General features: G+C 38.9%; 1 protein-coding gene across 1 annotated transcript in view; it reads left to right on the forward strand.

Annotated features, from left to right (window-relative positions):
- Nucleotides 1–14,718, forward strand: part of LOC137611026 (leucine-rich repeat and fibronectin type-III domain-containing protein 2) — a 138,213-nt gene extending 123,495 nt beyond the window's left edge. The window contains exons 5-6 of the mRNA XM_068338985.1: nt 9,653–11,049; nt 13,599–14,718. Of these exons, the coding sequence (XP_068195086.1) occupies nt 9,674–11,049; nt 13,599–14,583 (2,361 nt within the window). The 5' untranslated portion in view covers nt 9,653–9,673 and the 3' untranslated portion in view covers nt 14,584–14,718. The remainder of the gene's footprint in view (nt 1–9,652; nt 11,050–13,598) is intronic.
- The last annotated feature ends 5,154 nt before the right edge of the window (nt 14,719–19,872 follow it).

A 19,872-nucleotide genomic window follows, 5' to 3' on the forward strand; every position in this document is an offset into this window, starting at 1 on the left:
AGTGAGAGTCTAATCAGATAAAGGTTAATTAGGTTGGAAATGGTTGAATAAAAATTTAAAAAATAACTAAACAATTTAATTTATTAACTGCTGGCCTCAAGCAGCATCAGTTAATTTGATCCTGTTGTGGGCTGTGGAGCCCTCCTCCTGGTGCTGGCATTCATTATTGTTGGGGGAGGGCTTTATCAAAGACCAAGCACAGTTGTGAAGTGCAGTTCAATTAATCGTGTATCTAACAAAGTGTTCTTGCAGTGTGATGTCAGAGGCCTATATATAATTCGTACAAAACAAAGGTAAACTGTAAATACAGTATGAAAAGGGAACACAATCTCAGTAGGTCTGACCTTTCCTTGGTGCCAGCTTACTAAAGAAGCATCTGTGTCGAATGGCGACAGCAGAAATTAACAATGAAACAATGCTAATTGTTAGTTTACACACATTTCTCATGTAGTCAGTCCCATGTCAGGCAAATGTTTTGACAATTTATACCTGCTGAGACTGTAGCCTTTGCAGGCATGTAAACACAGCACTTAAACAGGCTCAGATGTAGTATAATGCAAGTGGGAATACTTATTTGTGTAATTTGGGAATATCGTCTCAAATCATATCCCAATGGTTTCAGCATTGGACTGCAAATATGAAATCAAAAATGTGTCAGGTATTTCCTCTGAATAAAAGTAAACAGATTCATGTGCCACATTTTTATCTAAATGGTACTTTTTTGTCTACAGTATACTGTAGTTATAAGTTTTTGTCGTCTTTTTAAACTGTAAGCTTCCTTGAATGCTGTTTTTACGAGGTTGAGGAATCTCAATATTTGCTAGATGCCAACATGGCAACTATAGAGGGTGAAAGTGTCCATTATTCAATATACAACTTTTGGATTGTAAAAATCCCTATAATGTTTAAAAAAGTAACTAAAAATAAAATAATTATAATAAGCTGGGTCCCACTTATTCCAGTTATCACCATATCTGAGGAGTTGGTTCCATGGACAACACCCCACAACATTTTAGCTACACAGCAGGAGGAGACCAAGCAAAGATACAGTATGTCTTTTTTGGTGGAGGTAAAAAATGAGATTCAACTATGCTGTGATTGATGTTCAAAGCAACTTTTAAGTTTATTTCATAAACTTGTTGAAGGGGTGAAGGGAACACATGCACATCCTTCATGTATAAATAAGAAGAAGGAAATTAGTAACTTACTTCATCTCACTTGCCAACAGAGTTGACATCTGGATCTTGAAGAAGGGTTGTGACATGCAGCTTATGGAGGCAATTACACTATTGAAAGATTTGTGTTAAATTTCAAGCATCTTGTGATTAGTTGTGTGCATCCATGACCGCATTGCAAACCGAAAACGCTAATGGATATTTGAGAAAATTTGTCATGGTGCCAAAAAAGGTCCCAAATTGTAGCCGACAGCTAAAGCACTGCATGCTACATTTGACTTCCTTTTGAGACCAGTGTATTCCTGGGGTGTCAAATAACGTTGTTTTGAAACTTCATCCCACATTTAATTAATCCACTCTGGAGTTTTTATCTCCTATGAAACCAATTGTATCTTCATCTTTCAAACACTTGCGTGTGTGTGTGTGTGTGTGTGTGTGTGTGTGTGTGTGTGTGTGTGTGTGTGTGTGTGTGTGTGTGTGTGTGTGTGTGTGTGTTTGTGTGTGTATGTGTGTGTAATATCAATCAATATTGATTTGACATTTAAAATCCAGGTAGCATATTGGTTAATTTGTGTATTTATCAAATCCCAATTAGCTGTGCCCTAAAGCAAAACTAGTTTTCCTGGGGTACACGTTCAATAACACACACAAAGTTTATATACATTTATCATTAACATTACAGTCATTTAAAAAGCACTCTACATGTCAAACAACTTAATGCATTTAAAAACATTGATTATATTTAATATAAATGAACTGTTAGACAAAGTTAATGATGAAGAGTTTAACAGAAAGGTCTATTTTAATTATGAGTCCAATACATATTGAAGGATATCTAAATGAGATGAGAGCAGAACAGAACTCACAATGAACAATCCTGGACATAACTGGTGCAGTGGTAGATGTGGGAGACTTAAGCCAATGATAAACAGATTGAGATCGATTCCCAAAGACAAATTGTGAAGATACGTTTCGGGGTCTAGCATTATCTTGTGTACAATGAATGATACGGAAAATGTCGTCAGTCCATAGTTTGTGCTGTAAACTGGTACTGAAGATAAAATAGAGCTGATAAAGATGGCTTGTAGCTGATGATCAGGAGAGGATGAAGATAAAATGAACTGAGTGGGTTGGTCATGTCACCGCACTAGGGAAACACAGGTAATCATAGAAGATTGACATGAACTACAGTATATACTCTCATCAACACAAATGTAAAAAAAAAAAAAAGACATTGTTATTTTTGTGTGGCTTGTAAACAGTGATTTCTCAATTAATGTGATAACTGCAGCAAAGTAGGCCAGGCTCTCACTATTATGTTTACGGAACTTTTATGCGGCAACACGGTGGAGCAATGACTAGCACTGTTGCCTCACAGCAAGACAGTCACAGGTTTGAGTCCTGTTCTGTACAGTTTGTATGTCCTCCCCGTGTCTGTGTGGGTTCTCTCCAGGTTCTCCGGCTTCCTTCGACCTCCAAAATTATGCACTTCTTGCGAGTTGACCTGTTCCAAAATGCCCATAGTGTGTGCCTGAGTGGTTGTTTGTCTTTAACTGGCACTGGCTCCTCAGTGCACTGGCGTCACGCCAGGGTGTCCCCCGCCTCTCGCCCACAGGAGGGATAAGCTCCAGCAAACCCCGAGACCCGCTCAAGCAGAAGCAGATAAAGATGAATGAATGAATGATGGGCTGCTGACATGTATCAGAGACAAAGTCAAGTCAAAGTCCATATATTTGGGTGGCAGTGGCTCAGTGGTAGAGCGCGTGGTAGAGCGGGTCGTCCAATGTTCTGAGATCGGCGGTTCGATTCCCGCTCCCGCCCAAAAGACACCCGGAGGTGAGCTGACAATGGGTGGCATCAGGTCACCTCGGGAGCACTGCCGATGCGCCTTTGAGCAGAATCACTATATTTAAAAAAGGTAGTACAACACAGGCAGTACAACACAGGCAGTACAACAGGCAGTACAACAGGCAGTACAACATAGGCAGTACAACAGACAGTACAACACAACGTATAAGACGGAACACAAACGGTAAAAATCTCTATACACTCTCTAATCCCATAGGGGAAGTGATGTGTGTGCAGTCCCTGAGTTGACGGGGGTAATTAGGTGCTGGGGGGGCAGGGCAGTATGAGGGTAGAGTTCAAGGTTGTGGCAGGGCGGGTGAGGTGGGTGTTATAAATGTCTGTGAGGGAAGGGAGAGGGACACCAGTGATCTTTTCAGCTGCTCTCACGATGTGCTGCAGGGTCTTGCGGCAAGAAATGGTGCAGGCGCCGTACCACACGGTGATGGAGCCTCTGTAGAAGGTGAGCATGATGGGGGTTGGGGCCTTTGCTCGCTTCAGTTTGCGGAGGAAGTAGAGGTGCTGTTGGGATATTTTGGCCAGTGATGCGGTGTTGGGGCCCCAGTACAGGTCCTCGGAGATGTGCACACCCAGGAACTTGGTGCTGCTGACCCTTTCCACTGCAGCACCGTCGATGGTTAGTGGAGCATGCTGGGTGCGTGTACTCCTGCAGTCCACAACAATCTCCTTCATCTTCTCCACATTCAGATGGAGATTATTGTCCTTGCACCACATAGCCAGGGGGCTCACCTCATTTCTGTAGGGTGACTCATCATTGTTCTAGATGAGACCCACTAGAGACATGTCCTCTGCAAACTTTATGAAGACGTTGGAGCTGGAAGTTGCTGTGCAGTCGTGGGTCAGCAGAGTGAAGAGGAGGGGGCTCACACATCCTTGGTGGGGCCCCCATGTTCAGCGAGATGGTTCTGGAGGTGTTGCTACCGACTCAACCTGCCTGTGGTTTCCCTGTCAGGAAGTCCAGTAGCCAGTTGCGTATGGAGGTGTTGAATCCAACCTGGTCCAATTTGTGGATGAGCTGCTGGGGGATGATTGTGTTGGATGCTGAACTAAAGTCGTTGAACAGCATTCTGGCGTGTGAGTCTTTGTTCTCCAGGTGGATGAGGGTCGAGTGTAGGGCAGTGGAGATGGCGTCATCGGTTGAGGGGTTGGACCGGAAACCAAACTGAAAAGGGTCCAGGGTTGAAGGGAGGGCAGTATGTGCTGTACTAGTAGTAGTATTTTAATTGACTGCACTGCCACAATAAAGTTTACATTGAAAAGCTTTTTCTAGACATTCCTGCAAAACACTAATGATCCTCTAGAGGCCAGGATCAATTTTGTCTGGTTCACAAAACCATTTATAGCTAAAAGTTTAGTATCTTCACAAAAAGCTAAATTACCACAGGAGATAGAATGACTGTGGCCTGCATGTAACCAGTTTTCTTTTTAAAAAATACAGAAAATGATACCAAGTTCACATTCCAGAGATCCACTCAACCATTTCATGACTCGCAACTGGCTGCTGAGGCTAAGGCTGTCAGGGCCCAAGCATATTTACCAGCACAGACAAGGCTGATTATTGGGATTTCAAATGTGAAATACAAACTAAGTACTTTTGATCGTCTTTGACGGGTAAACATTCTGAAGATTTTAGATCTTAGATTCATAAACACACAATGAATGCACTTGAATGAAGGTCTGACTGTAAGGAAAGATGGACAAAGACCTCAACTAACTTTTAGCAGGTAATCATGACTCCTATGTTGATATCATACAGAATAAATAAGCCCTGCAGACATCAAGCAACACCAGTTGATTATTTTTTTTCTCCTCCTAATTCACAATTAAAAAAACAGGAATGTCACCCCAAAGAAACAGGAAACCAAATAAACAAAGTCTAAACACTTAGTGTCCTCAATCTGAGGTTAAAAAAATGCTAAATGAAACTATGTAATGGGAATCTGTTAATACATGAATCAAAGAGTAAACTATTTTCTTTCAGCAGTAGAGATGCAAACTTTGAAGCTCCATGTTTGCATATTTCCAAGTTTGTATTTTGGACCTTTAAAATAACAGCTACTTCTACTGATAGTCTTTGTCGAAAGGATTCAGATGGGAGAGCATCATATGAATGGAAGTATTGGATGTGCTCCAATAAATTTTTCTTGCTAGAAAAATAAAAAGCGCTGACCACAATACTGCACCACAGCACATCTACAGTGTAGTTGCACTACTGAAAGCTTTTGATAATGACCTGCCCATGAACTGACAGAAAACATTTGGCATCGCTTTGACATCACTGTTATACACCACTGTTATACACCACAATACTATTTTATCTCACTCGTTTGGTGAACAAAGCTATCCAATTGGCTTTACACTGATTGCAGTCTTGCCGTGTTTTAATAAAGGCAGTAGAGACAAGCTCATAGCTGATTGATGTAAATGTATACAGCTGTCTGTGGGAGACTGTTGGAGGCTCATCCTGCTGGTCTTGTGTTATTGAGTCAACCCATCCAGAACAATAAGCTTAAGTGCAGGTAAAGGAACCAACTCCTCCTTATAAATTAGATAAAGTTCTTTAGCCTCCACACTTAACATTTTGTTCAAAGATTTCCAAGCTGACCTGATTAAGTTTGTCTGAATTGTGTTGTTTAACACACGTGTGATTTCCTTAAAGTATGATTGTGGATTTATCACAATTAAGGAAAACACTTTGTCTGCCAGTTAGTCCGCTGTGTGAGGCAACTTTATTATGCTGGCTACTCCAACCAGCAGTGTGAGATGAGCGTTGTCACAGTTTTGAGTGCCAGCACCCACAAATGATGCATCATGACATCAGTGGATTGTACACACCACACTCTGGTTTACCAAGCTGTCATGACATATTTCATCAAAGTATGGTAAAGAGAAACAATGTAGTGCTGGCAGGTACAGATATCTATACTCACTCATGCGTTAGTAGGCCTGAGCTCCTTCTAAGTGTTGGAAGATTAAAGCACTGATCACAGCCGATAGTTGCAAGTATCCAAGATACAAAGATACCAGAGCTGAGTGAGGAAGGCTTGAGTAAAGCAGTTCTAAGTCAAAGATAAAAACCTCACTTATCTGACTGGTGAGTAGGTTTGTTGGTGACTAATGAAGAAGAAGACATCGGAATTATCATCCTTCTCTCCTTCAGGAACAATCCAAGTCCAAAAAATAGATAATTTAAGCCTGTTGTTGGTTCTTTGTCTCTTGTCCTTAAAGTAAGCAGATGAGTTAGAAATGGTTGTTTGTATTTAACAGAAATTAAGACAGACATAATCAATCAAATAAGCCACAACTGGTTTACAAATAATTTATTTTACATGCCATTGCCTAGACATAATCACCCATAATGTACTGTGAAGCAGTGTACTGAAATGTGTGCACTTGGTAATTCAGCAGTATCTCTGACCCTTACAGTGAATTGTAGGTGGTGTTGGTAAAGCCCATGAGTACAGTAAATGTATGTAGAACTTTAGAATTGTCCTGGGATCTTATTTCTTTATGACTGAGCCTTTTATGTCCCTCAAAGGTCACTTATCACTCCCTTAAACAGGACTCAATGTGCCTCATATCCTAAAAACTACCCACAAGTGACATGTGGTTTGGTTGGTTGTATATTCAACCTAAAGACTCCATCCAGTCAGCTCGATGTTCTTTTCCTCACATTTCTACATTTTCTCTGGTTCTTGAAAATGCTTAACCACCATAACTTTTCCTTTTCAGAGGAATGGAAGATGAAAAGAAAATCTAATATGCAGCTGCTTCAAGCTTTTGTTGTTTGTCCAAACTGTCCAGTAAAATGAATCCATGAGAGAAACTGTCATCATTGACAGCTCTCACCAGGAGATCCTGTGGGGATTATCTGCATTGTTCAGTGGGTCAGAACCACGTGCTTCAAGTCTGCTGTTATGTGCCTAAAACAAGCATCTCGTGTTCATATTTTCCCACAGGTTTCTTTAACCCTGATTAATCTGACATCTGAAACAATTTCACTGTAGTGAATTCATAAATAAAATGGGCTATCTAATTGGAAAAGTTGGTACTGACTGTAACATGAGAGCATGAAACATACTGGGATTGTGGGCATGCAAATTGTCATTATTGCTTCAAGTCTTATCATCAGTTCACTGGCCTGCTGTGGGGGACTGTTGTGAAGCATTTTGCTTACCTAATGATAATAGTAAACTAACTAGCTAAGCTTGCTAGCTTGCAGTTTATATAAACTGTATAGCAGCTCTCGAATCAGCAGCTTCATCAGCAGCTTCCTCTACATAGTATGAACCACTGCATAGTTTAATAACTGCATCAGGTTCTGTCTGCTCCTATTCTCTATCGTGCCTTTCTGTCCCTGTCCCTCCTGTTCTGTGTGGTTCTCTCCTTCTGTCCTTGGCTCAGTTTCTCCCTCTCTCACGTTCTACATCTTCGTTTTCTTGTCATCAATTTCTCATTTTACTTTTATTTTATTTATTTAGTTTTTTTCTCTCTCTTTCTCTGTCTCTCTTCTCTCATCCTCTCAAGGTTTCTACTAGTTAAAAAGAAGCTTTTCCTTGCCTCCATTGCCAAAGTCTTTGCTGTAGGACAAGTTGGGTTGTATAAGACCAGGGCCCTGTTCTTATAGTCCTTGAGATAACTACTGTATTTGTTATGATCTAGCTATACAAATACAAATGAATTGAATTGTGATTGATGGATTTTGTTGAAAGGAGCTATATATTTTAGTTTGAAGAAAATAAATGCATGCATGATTAAGGATCCATTGTTAGCTAATGTTAGAATCCATGGCCTTTATATCCCTTTGTGACTGATATCATTAAGTTCATTTACTGAGTTAATCACTTCTCTAGTACTATTGAACACCACAATTATAATCACGCTGGCCACTGTCTAGCAAAGGTAGTGCTTTAAAGTAGGAGCTTTTAACAACCTGAAAATAGCTGTGAAAGTTAAGGTTTTGTCCACTTGAGTAACATGCTGTAAACTGTAATGCAATCTAGGAGAGCAAAACTCCACACAGTTACAGGACTTGAACAGAATGCTGTTATATAGAATTTCCAGTAAACTGTAAACAGTAGAACATCATGGGAAAAATAAAAAAATAAAAAATAAAACGTGGGGTAACTGAAAACTGACAATGAAGCAGACAAGCTCCAACCTGCTCAGCCCTTTGCCACAGATCTCCAGTGCTCACTGAACAATATAAAAGTCGCTATTTTTACTATGTCAGTGCATATAGGGCTGCTGATGTCTATATGTCTCTCATACCGAACAGGTTAGATAAGAGGTATAGTCTATCCATGTCTCAGAAAACCACTGGACAAAATTTAATAGAATGTCACATGTATTTTATAAGAGTGCTATTGGTGTGCATCTCATAAGTGGTCTCTTTACTTTAAAGTATGAAATCCTTTAACATGGTGGATATTATGTCATTCTGCTATTCTGTTTAGATTGATGGAATGGTCTATTCATATTAACTCATAATAGCAGGAATATCTGTGTCATTTCTAGTTCTCCCTCAGTGTTGAAATGTTAAGAAATTATATGCATTATCCTTTTGGGAAGTGTGTTAGTAATTTGAAATATTTTATATTGTTTATAGTTAGGGTTATTAATTATCCATTTTCAAATGTTATTGGTAAAAAGAAGAAAAAAAATGAAGCTGATTTTCCTATTGTCGTAGTGTGAAATATTAATGACACAGTATTTTGGGAATACTGGATGACATCACTGGATGATGTCCCATTTGGCCATTAAGAGAGTGAACCACGTATGTAGACAAAAAAAAATTAAAAATACATCCATCCATCCATTTCCTGCCGCTTTATCTGCCGTAGCGGGTCACGGGGAGTTGGATAAAAAAATCAAAAAATACAAATTAAACTTCTTAGACAACTTTGATGAGTCTGAAACCTGATGCTTGTGAAATTTTGGTTATTCTGTTTCTTTTTTACTTTTTCTCTTTGGACAATGCATTATCATTTGCCAAAATGTAGGAAACATGAGAAACAAAAGACAAAGGGGATACAAGGATACATGCTACCTTCCAGTGAACTCATCTACTTAGTGCATATTCATCCATAGGCCCTGTACTTGAACTAGTTTACAATGCAAGCATAATGGCATATCTCAATGACAGCTTACCGCATGAGCGTGTGCGTCATTAAATATAGCTTCTTAGCACTTCTTAATCCTGGGCTTCATCCAGAGAATCCTTGTGTGATTCTTTATACCTTATTTGCATTGCAGAAGAAGTGTATATGGATATTTTGATGCAAATTGTCAATATGAAAAATTATTCAGGAATGATTATCAGACTTACTCATCAAGTAAACAGTTTTGGTCTATTTGATCTGGCAGTCTTGGTGAAACTTGAGACCTATGATAATGTGTGTTACCATAACAACAATAATGTTCAGATGTTTTCTTATGGTTAATATTATTTTGAAATTTTAAATTTACAGCTAGTGAACATCAAACACAAAAAACCATTATGAAGCTTAGTCCTATGAAATGTATATAACAATGAAAAACAATATTATTGATCAACTATAGTCATCGGGTTATCATCTCAATTCTAATCTGATCCTTGTCTGTTTTTGCAGGTGCCCTTTGTATGAACTAACATGGACAAAGTGGTCATCACTCTCCTGTTTCTGGGAACCACAGTTACCATGGTCCATGCATGTCCCAAATACTGTGTTTGCCAGAACCTCTCAGAGTCTCTGGGAACTCTTTGCCCCTCAAAAGGTCTGCTGTTTGTACCACCGGACATTGATCGGCGAACAGTGGAGCTCCGGCTTGGTGGCAACTTCATCCTTAAAATCAGTACTCAGGACTTTGCCAATATGACAGGTCTGGTAGATCTCACCTTATCCCGTAACACCATCAGCTCCATCCAGCCTTTCTCATTTATTGACCTTGAGACCCTGAGATCATTGCATCTGGACAGTAATCGCTTGACTGAGCTGGGACCAGATGACCTCAGAGGGTTGATTAACCTGCAGCACCTGATCCTCAATAACAATCAGCTGAGTCAGATCTCCAAAGCAACTTTTGATGACTTGATGCTGACATTAGAGGATCTAGATTTGTCATATAACAATTTACGCAGTGTGCCTTGGGAATCCATCCGTAAGATGGTGAACCTCCATCAGATGAGCCTGGATCATAACCTCATCTCCTTCATTGCTGAAGGTACTTTTACAGACCTGGAAAAACTGGCCCGCTTGGACTTGACCTCCAATCGTCTCCAGAAGCTCCCTCCGGACCCTATCTTTGCAAGGTCTCAGAGTAGCGACGTGATGAGCACCCCATATGCACCTCTGCTCTCTCTCAGCTTTGGTGGAAACCCATTGCATTGCAACTGTGAAGTGCTTTGGCTTCGAAGGTTGGAACGTGACGATGACATGGAAACTTGTGCTTCTCCTACTAGTCTAAAGGGGCGCTACTTTTGGTCAATTCGTGAAGAGGAATTTGTCTGCGAGCCCCCTCTAATTACACAGCATACACACAAGTTACTTGTGCTTGAAGGCCAAACAGCCAGCCTGCGCTGCAAAGCAGTCGGTGATCCAATGCCAACTGTGCATTGGGTTGCTCCTGATGACCGTTTGATTAGCAATTCTTCCCGAGCTACAGTATATGAAAATGGCACCCTGGACATTACAATCACCACATCAAAGGATTATGGGATTTTTACTTGCATAGCTGCCAATGCTGCTGGTGAATCAACAGCCTCTATTGAGCTGTCAATAATTCAACTTCCTCATCTGACTAACGGAACCAACCGTACAACTCAATCAAAGTCAGGGTTATCGGACATAACAAGCTCCACCAAGATCAGTAAAGGAGAGCCGAAACCTATGCCAGAGAAGATGGTGTCTGTTTCAGAAGTGACTGCTGTTTCTGCTCTGGTGAAGTGGACTGTTAGCAAATCAACCCCAAAGGTCAAAATGTATCAGCTCCAGTACAATTGTTCTGATGATGAGGTCCTTATTTACAGGTAAGAATGATAAAATTTATTACATGAAAGTAGGAGCTGAACATTTTCTGGACAAAGTGATGAATTAAGCATTTTCAGTCAATTTCGAATTGTGTGCTCTTTCTTTTTCATTAAGGAAACACAAGTTGTTTTTGTTGTCTTTGGTTTGTTTTTGTCTGTATGTGTGTTGACAAAATTACACAGGATAAATAAAGACTTATATAAATGCATTTTCAAGATTTTGTTCATGATATAAATAAGAAACTAACTTTCAATTAATGTCTAATTAGAAAAGTGAAAACCAAAAGTGAAATCCCAGCAATGAAAAATTAATTAGAAACCTAACTAAGAGAAATGGTGATAGGCTCATTCTAATTTATCCCTCCTAAGCTACTTAAGTCTATAAAGTGTGAGCTTGAACACTGCAGCTGGACATCATTGGGTTTTCTATAATCAATTTCTTCTAGTACACAAGAGAGTGAGACTAGTAATGTTTAATATAATTAAAGCAGACCTCTACCTTTGCAATACATTCAGGTTAAACATTAATAAGGACCAAATATATTGCAGTCAGTGAAATAAATCTTACTCTAATCATAGTTTTATAACCCCCTTTTATGAGAAGTTTCCGTCATAGTCTACTGTTTTTGAGTTCAGAATAATCATCAGGCTCCAGTAGCTCAAGACACAGAAATGAACAATACTCAATTAAGTAATTTATTATGTGCCACTGTTGTCTAAAAATGCCTGTTTTGCACATTCGATCAAAAAAAACATAGATCGATAGATAGATAGATAGATAGATAGATAGATAGATAGATAGATAGATAGATAGATAGATAGATAGATAGATAGATAGATAGATAGATAGATAGATAGATAGATAGATAGATAGGCAGAAAGACACAGATGGATAGATAATGTGAAAATGGATGCCTCATGCACATTCCTTTTAAAAAATGTTAATGATTTTTTTCACAAATATCTATAATTTGATAAAAATGCTGCAATATGTGCAATGCAAGTAGTTTCATCAATCATTAATCCTTCCTAACAATTTGCAGCTTAAAAACCTTCCAATCCTTTCTTAATCATTTATGAGCCATTTAATCCTCAGTATAGCAAGTCATAACTTTGACTGTCTCAGTGACACGTTTCAATTTAACGTTAACCACTGCTGCTGTTTGATGTTATAAAATATTGTGACTATACGATCAGTGGGCACAGTATGTGATGTGTACACAGAAGAAATATTACCATCGGCAACATATTCACGTTTAAGCACAAAGTCCTTTAGCACGTCAGTAGAAAGATTACAAACTGAAAAAGGGAAAATATAATGAGCACAGATAGACCAACTACTGTTTTTGAATTAGTATTGACGTGTAGTTTACTGTACACATCTTGTTGGCCGACACGGTCTCCTCAGGCCTCAACAATAGCAGCGGCGTGATTAAAAAATCAATCAGAGCCACACGGGGGAAAAATAAATTGCATGACTTCTCTCAAACATGCGACCCACACAACTTCATCAGAATTAGGGTACAGGACATTATGATTGATTAATCCGCTGTAGCTCCTCTGGTGTCTTTGAAATATAGTTACAGATAAATATACTGTACAATATGAGTCTTCTTCTTAGGGACATTTTCTACCCATAGTTTATAATACTGAACAAAAGTCACCAAAAGACTAAAGCAGATAGTGCCGCCCTGCTTTTATGCTGCATTCAATACAACCTAATATGTCAATGTTTTCTGCATTATCACTTGTTTAGTAATTAGTGGACTTGTTCTGGCTGTTTACTCATAACCTTTAATCTTCCATCACAACTTGCCTTCTTCTCTGCTGGGAAATTACAGAAAAAACCCTGTGTGAAGCAAAATGTCTGGATGGGAATTACTCCTTTTTATATTACAGCGTACATATTTTTGTGGATTAATTTTATAATCTCAGCTCAAAGATGAAACCTCATGGCCAGTGTTACAAAAAAAATAATGAAAATACTTAGTTATGTGACAACCCTCCCATTCGTCACCAATACTTGTATACCATGCCCTACCATCTTACTGCTTACAGAGCTTAATTTCTAATGGGCTGTATGCATTGCAAATTATCTGCATGTGTATCTTATTGAGGTCTCTTTCTGCTGGACAGACATACAGTCAGTAGAGTTAATTACTCAACAGCCCGCTCACACAACAAAAGCTGCAACTACAGCAGCAATGATTGAATTTCTGTAAATATTAACAACTAAAGGATAGGTGGATAAATGCCTAAAAATACATGTAGAAAAACTGTATTAAGATAGAATCAATTCTGGTGACTAAATACCAGGCTTTCGTTTTTTCATAGCTAATGGAGTAAACTAGGACCAATGAAGATGTTTTTTCTGAATTACCCTGTGCATAGAAATAACTGCTTAAGCTTGACTTTTTAATTTGATCTGCCCCAGCATAACTCTCTAATCCAGTGTTGCTTTTAACACCTAATTCCCTGATCTTGTCTTGAACACAGAGTATCAAGAGGTCTGTATAAGTCATTAATACAGTCCCTCTGTTTCTTTTCAGAATGATTCCCATGACCAGCAGAGCCTTTGTCATTACAAATCTTGTCCCAGGAATGCAGTATGATTTGTGTGTCTTGGCCATCTGGGATGACACTGCTACTACTCTCACTGCCACCAACATTGTCGGCTGCATCCAGTTCATCACCAGGGAAGATTATCCACAGTGTCAGTCTCTTCACAGCGGCTTCCTGGGAGGCACCATGATCTTAGTCATTGGTGGAATCATTGTAGCCACACTCTTGGTGTTCATAATCATCCTCATGGTGCGGTATAAGGTGACTAGCGGCATTCAGACGAATAAACTACCCAATGTGAGTGACACATACTCTCAGACCAACGGTGGGTTGAACAGGTTCAACGGTGCCCCGCCACAAGTGAAGTCCACCATGGTGGTCATGCGTGAAGAAATGGTAGAGTTCAAGTGCGGATCCCTCCAGAGCAGTCTCTCCCCATCTTCGTCCTCTTCTAACTCATTGGACAGCCAAACAGGAAGGGGGGCTGGTGACCGCTACATGATACAGGGTAGTGAATGCAGCACCCTGCCCAGCAGCAAGTTCAGGAGGCACGGTGCAAAAGCACGGCCAAATCTGGACCACCTTTTAGGGGCCTTCACGTCACTGGAGCTGCGAGGGGTTGCGAGGGACCACCAAGGAACTTCTGCCCCTCCCTCAACGTCCAACGCTATGATGACGGTGGCTGTGGTACCCCCGTCCGATAAAGAACCTCTGCTTGGGAGGGCTGAGTCCACCACTATGCTGGGACGTCTCTTAGGACTTCCACAGGAGGGAAAGCCCAAGCGGAGCCACTCGTTTGACATGGGTCATGTTGGTGCCACACAGTGTCGCAGCAGCTACCCTCGAAGGATTAGTAACATCTGGACTAAGCGCAGTCTGTCTGTGAATGGCATGCTGCTGCAGTATGATGACAGTGAGGATGACAAGCCCTCCTTTGAGAGTGCAGAGTGGGTGATGGAAAGCACAGTTTAGTGGAGTAGCTCCAACTGTCAGCTCCATGGCTAAGCATCGACTCTATAAGAAACATGAGCGGGAATCTGTCTTTGGGTATTGTTTGAAGTTCATCCATGTGAATACTGTAACAATGTAAGAAGAGACAAACCAATAGATTCCTGGACATGAGCTCAAATCTCTGTTGAACATTCAAATAACTTTTGACTTATTTTCCTAATTAAAAAAAAAAGCAAAACATGGAAGTCTTGGATCGTGCGGATGGAATAATTCACTATCCACAGAAAAATTGAGTATTTTCAAGATAAACAAGATGAGTAAATTCAAAATGGATTACTGAATCTTTATTCCAGGAACTGAACACCAGGAGGATTTGTGGTGAACTGTATATGCATCACAATGACTTGGACCTCAGCGTGAAATTGGACTACAACTGTAGAAAAAGGACCAGAGGAGTGACTAGAAAATTCCAACAATCATTTTTTTTTTATTTTCATCTTGGTTTTTCTGTTATTTTTCCTATTTATTATTTAGGTGACCCATCCGCAGGCAGAGGCAAAGCTCATTAATGATGTAATAATTGTCAGTAACCTAAAAGAAAAGTATACATAAGCTTCACATACAGGCAGCTTACATGATTCAAAGATGCTTTCATTCAAATTTTAATCAGTTATATATTTCCAATTTATTTTTTGTTCATATTTTAACTAATTACTGTATGCTGTGAACCGTCTGATACACACAAATTCAGTTTTCTTGTTGCTATTTACCCATACCATGTAAGGTAATTAATATATGAAAGCAAAGATCCAAATGAACAAGATGGATCACAAACAGCTCAGAACACCAAGTTCTGCACAATTGCTTGAAATGATTAGCCTATTTAGTCTCCAGCCAAAACAATTTCAGCCAAAGTTGAAAATGCTGCTGCGAGAAAGTCTTTGTGACTGCTCTGATGCATTCCCCATTGGTTAATACTAGTGAGACTGGTCTCTGTGGGCGAAAGGACCATTGATGTACGCAAAGTGTTTGCCTCAGGGTTCAGTTTCAGATGCTATCAGCACAAATTAAATTCGCCAGATGGAAATTTTCTTTGAAATCCATCAAGCTCACTTAATCATTTGCTTAAATCCATAGTGATATGTATTTGGTTGTTATTCTCTACATGTAACACAAACAAGAAAGAAAGCACAATTGCTAATTAGCCAAGTTAAATGTCAGAATGACTCCAAATTGAAATTTAGGTGCTGCACAAAGGTCATTTTTTAGGAGAGGGCATCAAGGGGAGAAATAAATAAAAGATCACTTTTTTAAACAGGTGATTGCTCTGGAAATCTGTTACACATTTGCATAATGCAGGATGTTTGTTGTGTTACTTGAAACGATTGATCACTGCAACCATTTATCTTTGATTCATGTTCATACAGAACTGTATATTGCAGCAGGACATGATGAATCAACGGTTGTTTTGATGACTTAGACATCAACCGAGACATCCCTACACATTTGATGCCTTTCTCAATATCTTGTGGATCTCTGCTACATTTAAAGATGTGGGGCGGTCATCATTTTTGTATTATTTTCTTCCCTAGGTGTACTGTTCTGTATATTGGCATTTTTGTACAATATCCGGGTGAGAATGTAAAGAGGGGAACTTGTGCAGTAATACTTTTATTTTCTTGTGACTCAAACAGTGAGAAGATGCTTTACTGTGGTGTGCGAACTCGATCATTGTTAGTTGGCGCTCTGAAATTGGCTTTTACATGAGGCAACAAGTAGGGACTTGGCTTAGGTAAAGGGTCAGTTCACCTAAATTCAGAAATGAAGGTATTGTATTAGACTATGGTTTAGTTTTTGAAATACCCATAACTGAGATTTTCACATCTACTGCAACATATTGTTACTGATGTAACATTTTTAGCCTAAAGGGTAGCCCAGCAATTTCTCTGAGTGCACAATTTGAAAATTATTTTTAAAAAATAAAATAAAATAAAAAAGCATAGTAAAAGACAAGTCTGGCAAAATTCTTTACTTTTATCAGTCAAAAAAAGAAAGACCAGAATCAACAGTGAACCAATTGTAGTCAGTGAGTTAATTTGTGTGTAACACAGTGCAAGCAAGTGTCCCACTACTCCAATGCATCATGCAATCAAATATTTTCCATTAAAATGCAGTGTTAATTGTAAGTTTATGGTTAATTGGATTCTTATTGGCAGGACAAACATGCCTTCTTGTGTTTCAGAAGTAGATTCATTTGACAGAGAACACTTGAAAAGAAAACTGCAAAAGTATGAATATCAAACCAACCAACCAACCAGCAGCAGTAATTGAAAGTTAAAGCAAACACATCCATTTTAATATTGGATTTAAAACACTCATTGGGGTCAGTAGAAAAAGAAACAATAGGAAAAGGATATTAGTTATTCATGAGACTCTTTTCATGAACCACGTGGCCAAGAGCTGAGCCACAGACAGGAAAAGACCAAAAAAAAAATATATTGTCTGACATATAATATGAGATTCCATGGAATATTTTGTGATTAAAACACAATCTCAACAAACATTATCGAGTTAGTCACACGTATTTACTGCCAAAAACAGAATTTTAATAAAAGTAATCACAATCGTTGTTAATGTTACAGTATAATTTGGCAAACACATCATGGAGGAGGATTTATCTCCTAGTCTTGTGATGCAGTGAAAAAAAATGTGAAGAAACTCCAGTAAGAAAAGATCTTGAAGACAGTAAAATCAGTAGTTAGTTCATTTGGAGGTAAATATTTATATCAGGGTTGAGAAAAGTTTTGCATCACTGACTATTTACATAAATTTAAATCAATCAGTTAAGAATAAGTCTCTTATGAACTTCATTTAAACTAATATTTTTTTTTGAATGTTATTTGATTGACTTTATTAATTTCCAATAGAGTTGATGAAAAAACTTGGATACCCAAAAATGTGTGTGTGAAAAACAGAAGTTGGAAAAGATATGAGCGATTATTGATTGACCCTCTAACCTCTCTCTACTTGTGAAATCATGTCAGAGCCTCTTTCATGGTGCTACCTAAGGATACATTTTAAGTGTGTACTTGACTTGACATTGTCATGATTCTCTCCTGAGGTTCTAGGATAAAAACAACAAAAAACTGTTTCAGTGTGAATACATTTTGCTACAAAAGAATATAAAATATTGATGAATTCCTATGAACAAACCTGGCTCCTCTGTGGGTTTTTTTTCCCTCTTAGTGCTGTGAACTGCATTCCTTATTATATTTTGGTCTTTATCCTTAATAGCTTAAAGTCTTGCATTGTTGTCCCTAACCTCAAAGTCCAACGTAGCTAATCGAGTACCCTTCCCGCCTTGTCCTTGTTTACCGTGAGCGAGCTGAGGGTTCTCCTCCTGAGGTCCAGCTGCTGTATTCAGGCCAGTCACTGCTGACTCACCTCAGAGCTGCCCTTATTACAAATCATCAGCAGATGAGGCTCCTGGACAGAGCCCATAATAAGGTCTTAATTCATATAATCTGTCAGGGAAGGTGCTTGCAGAAGCACAGAGTAAATATAATCTCCATGTTGCATGATAACAGAGCTGCATGCACCTGCTGAATGTGGAATGGATTGATGTTATCAGGATTTGCCTGCACAATGCAGAAGATATCTAAGTCAAGGCAGGGATATATTTATTTAAAAGACTAATTAAAGGAGTGTGTCAGGTTGTTTTTGTTTATGTTAGCAGTCGCAGTTTGATTAATAAAGGCACACACACCCCCTTCACTGGTGTAACAGTACCATGTTTGCCTTGTCTACTCAGCCTTTTGTGTTTCCGAGTGAGAACATTTGGTCTTACATTATGTGCCAATGATTTATGAAATGAAAATGAAAACAGTTCAGTACATTTTTGAAAAACTGTTAGCTGTTGCATTTAGCGCAAATTAAAAAAGCTGATATGTTTGCTGTGGATGTAACACATTCATAATGTGCAAATTAATCCAGTCTTCATTGTTGATGGTTAATTATATATATATATATATATATATATATATATATATATATATATATATATATCATCTTTATCGCATTTCTACGGGGAAAAAGGCAGGAGTGTCACGTGGGGCAGGGTATGGACCCAAATGCAGGACACCAAAGGCAAAACGGTCTTCCATGATTTTATCAGAAACTCAAAATTTAACCAGACAGACAAGAATTAGAAAAAATTACCAGATTACCAGGAACCAAACATGAGCAATGAACCAGCTCTGAGCTCTCATTGAGCCAGGCTTAAAAAGCCTTAGAGTCATTAGCTCAAAACAAGTTCAGGTGAGATGATCACCACGGTGTGTGGATGAGCTTCAGGTATGGAGCCGTGGCTCCACCCACCAGCTTGGCCTCTCCCTGCCACGCACCCGCACTGCCACGCTGAACCGTGACAAGGACATCACAAGTTATTATTGATTGTATTCATTCTATTATTGGATGAATCCTGATTTGGATTTGACATGAAGTAACTGATCTGACTTGACGTTTACACATATGCAACTACTTTCCGTTTCAGTAAAAGGAATTACTTTGATCTGTTTGGGCAAAATGAAATAAATACGTAATAACAAATTCAACTCAAATAAATAATATTGAAAGTCATTGTTATCAATTAACCGTGCTGCATTTGTGGATGTCCATACCAATTATGGATCTTCTTTCTTATAATTTGACCTGAATATTCAGCCTTTCATTCCAAAAACTACAAAAAAGTTTTGCTTTGCAGGGCAGTCACCCCTTTTAGGTTTTGTGTGAATGTTTTTTGCAGTTATTTATGCAGCACTGCACACAGCTGAGGATCTATCCATCACTTTTTTTTATGTCAGAGTTATGCCTGCCTCAGAATATTTTGTCTTTCAAAAAAAAAGGAAGGCAAACTATATTGAAGGTCATTGCAAATAGTTTTCATGTGGCACACTCTTATATGCTCCTTACAAGTAGGTGTCCATTACGGAAAGCTCTCAGGAAGCAAACTGTGTTTATCATCTGCTGTGAAGCCTCATCATCTTCATGGAAATTCTTTATTCGCAGGACCCTATATGAATAACCTTTTTATTTTTAATGCTTCAGAGACTGACTGTCCGAGTGTGTAGTTTGTTTATATTCTAGAGACAAACTGACTGAAAAGAATTTCTCAAAGAAGAAGAAGAAGAAGAAGAAGAGTGAAACTCAAGCCCGCCAGAGTTCATCTTCTCCAGTCTCACATGATTTTGCATGCAGTCTTAATAAGTAACTCATCCCTTGTTACTCTATAGTGCCTTCCTTAACAAGCAT

The sequence above is a fragment of the Antennarius striatus genome, chromosome 17, assembly GCF_040054535.1.
Source record: "Antennarius striatus isolate MH-2024 chromosome 17, ASM4005453v1, whole genome shotgun sequence".
Lineage (NCBI taxonomy): Eukaryota > Metazoa > Chordata > Actinopteri > Lophiiformes > Antennariidae > Antennarius > Antennarius striatus.